At 41.4% G+C, this 3007-nt stretch overlaps 1 protein-coding gene across 1 annotated transcript; it reads left to right on the forward strand.

Annotated features, from left to right (window-relative positions):
- Nucleotides 1-1829: 1829 nt before the first annotated feature.
- Nucleotides 1830-2711, forward strand: LOC102834188 (UDP-glucuronosyltransferase 1-8-like). The gene has a single exon (XM_006866810.1). The coding sequence runs from the start codon at nt 1830-1832 to the stop codon at nt 2709-2711; it is 882 nt and encodes a 293-aa protein (XP_006866872.1).
- Nucleotides 2712-3007: the final 296 nt, after the last annotated feature.

The raw sequence follows: 3007 nt of genomic DNA on the forward strand, positions 1-3007 counted from the left end.
GTATTGCATTATTCATATCTGCTGCACAAGACCTTTTTAAAGTGTTGAAGAGCAGAGATGTCAGCTTGAGGACTAAGGTGCACCTAACCCAAGCCATGGTATTTTCAATAACCTCATATGCATGTGAAAGCTGGACAGTGAATAAGGAAGACCTTAGAAGAGTTGCCGCATTTGAGTTATGGTATTGGAAGAGAATATTGAAAGTGCCACGGGCTGCCAAAAGAACTAATAGATCTGTTTTGAAAAAAGTGCAGCCAGAGTGCTCCTTGGAGGTCCAGATGGCCAAAGTTTGTGTCTCATACTTAGGACATATTGTCAGGACGGACCAGTCGCTGGAGAAGGATAACATGTTTGGTAAGGTGGAGGGTCAGAGAAAAAGACCCCCCAGTGAGATGGATTGGCCAAGTGGGAGCATAGCATCAGTGGGCTCAAGCGTGGCAACAGTAGTGAGATTGGCCCAGGACCGGGCAGTATTTCGTTCTGCTGTGCATAAGGTCGCTATGAGTTGGTACCAACTCAATGGCACCTAACCACAACAACAACGTAGCCATCCATACAAAATTCTTAATAATGTTTACTATTGATTTTAATCATAGAATAAGATGTGATACATATCATTGTAAATTGCTCAGATGTAATGTTTCTTAGATTATATGAATACTAGCAACAAAATTATTTTGTAAGATCTTTCTACATTGAATTACAACATTATTAGTAATGGAATGGAAGCCTTTAATTATATTTCTTCTTCTTTTCCTTTAATTATAACTCTATTCTCAAAAAGAGTATTGATACAGGTTCACTAATCTTTGTAGGTCCACAGTATTGTAACTAGAACACTAGAAAATTTGATCATATTAGCTACTAAAATATGTCAATAAGGAAAACAAAAATGCATGCTCATAGCTTGTGCGGACGAAACCAGGGGATTTGATGTAGCATTGTAATCTAGTAATAATGAGAGCTTGATGCGTTCTTGTTGTTAGGTGCCTCCAGTTGGTTCCAACTCATAGCAAACCTATATAGGGTTTCCAAGGAGAGATTGGTGGGTTTGAACCGCTGACCCTGTGGATAGCAGTCTAGTTTGTTTGATCCAGTTAGTACAAGCACAGGTGCTGTGACAACTAACTGCCCACATACCTGCTGCCCATAAGTGGATTCTGACTCATGCGCGGCAGATATGTGGGTAGTTAGCAACCTTCTAGGAAAGTCCAGAAGTACTCCATGGGGTTTCCATGGCTGTAACTTTTATGGAAACAAACTGCCAGTCTTTTCTCCATCGGAACAGTGGTTTGATTCCAATCACTGGCCTTTCGGTTAGCAATTGAACACTGTAAGCAAAGGTTCCCATAGAGCTCCTTCATTACTAACTACAGGAATTTTTTATTTAAAAAAAGATAAATTTCAGCTGAATCACCGTGCAAACATTTTATGGACAGTTGATGTTGTGTCACCCTGTTTGATCCATGACCTCCCTGCTCTGTCACACACCCCCCCCCACTCTGTTTTCCACCTGCTACGGAAGCTACTGCAAAAGAGTCGCTTAATAATTTTATTTCTAAATTCACAGTGCAAGACTGGACTTGATACCTGCCCAAGGCAAAGATCAAAAGTTATGCTTGTTTAAGAAACATACAGAAGTTACCTCACCAAACGCTACTCATTCATGATTGTTTTTATGAGTAAATCATTGGCAGTGAGTGGAAATTTCTAGGTGGGTGGAGAAACACACACCCTCTCTTAGGGCAGGTTTTGTGCCTGTGGTTCTACCAACAGTATCAAACAAGCTTAGAATCCACACAGCAAGTGGCTCTGGACTGCAGTTACCGATGGCACCTGCAATTTTGAGGGGTGTCCTTCCTCTGTGTGTGTGTTTCCTGCTCACATCTGGCTTTGTGGAGGCAGGCAAGCTGCTGGTTGTACCCATGGATGGGAGCCACTGGTTCACCATGCGTGCAGTTGTGGAGAAACTCATCCAGAGAGGACATGAGTTGGTCATAGTCAGGCCGGAGGCAAGTTGGTTCCTGGGAATGTCCTTCAACATCACAGTAAAGTCTTATTCAACTTCTTACACGGTAGAGGACCTGGATCGCCAATTCATGGTTTTCGCCAATTCTCAGTGGAAGGCTCGGTACACAGATTTATATTCTATATTAATGAATCCAGACAATGGTGTGTTTGACTACTTCTTTTCACATTGTAGGAGTTTGTTCAACGACATAAAATTAGTGGAGTTCATAAAGGAGAGTTCTTTTGATGCGGTGTTTACGGACCCTTTTGATCTGTGTGGCTTAATTGTTGCCAAATACTTTTCACTCCCATCTGTGGTCTTCACTAGGGGATTATTTTGTCATTATCTTGAAGAAGGTGCCCAGTGCCCCAGTCCTGTTTCTTATGTTCCCAGAGGTCTCTTAGGCTTCTCGGACACCATGACCATCAGGGAGAGAGTAAGGAACCTCATCTTCCACATGGAGGAACATTTATTTTGCCACTATTTTCTCAAAGATGTTTTAGAAGCTGCCTCTGAGATTCTCCAAACACCTGTGACAGCTTATGACCTCCACAGCCACACATCAATTTGGTTGTTACGGACGGACTTTGTCTTGGACTACCCCAAACCTGTGATGCCCAACATGGTCTTCATTGGCGGCATCAACTGCCATCAGGGAAAGGCATTGCCCAAGGTAAGTTACCTCTCCGTTCGTCCATAAAGAAGCATCTGCCTGTGTGCATTAAGATAATAATAGTAATAAAAACAAAGACTCCTCACTGAATCAGGACTTGCCATTTACGTTCATCACATTTGTCATTTCTTTCAGTTGTGGGTTAACACAGTTCATAAAGTTGTATCCTTTGATGTGTATGCATAATAAATTGATGACTTTCTGGTTGAGTTTTAAAATACTTTGGTTTGAAAACTGCTGAAAATCACATCAAGAATTGAAATTGGCCTTTTTACCCATCCTATCTCATTTTTCATATACTCTGAAATTATTTTTCTAAAATG

Source organism: Chrysochloris asiatica, unplaced genomic scaffold, assembly GCF_000296735.1.
Source record: "Chrysochloris asiatica unplaced genomic scaffold, ChrAsi1.0 scaffold00096, whole genome shotgun sequence".
NCBI lineage: Eukaryota > Metazoa > Chordata > Mammalia > Afrosoricida > Chrysochloridae > Chrysochloris > Chrysochloris asiatica.

What these genes read in the sequence shown, in the direction of transcription:
- LOC102834188 (XM_006866810.1), top strand. Translation starts at nt 1,830, where the DNA reads ATGGCACCTGCAATTTTGAGGGGTGTCCTTCCTCTGTGTGTGTGTTTC.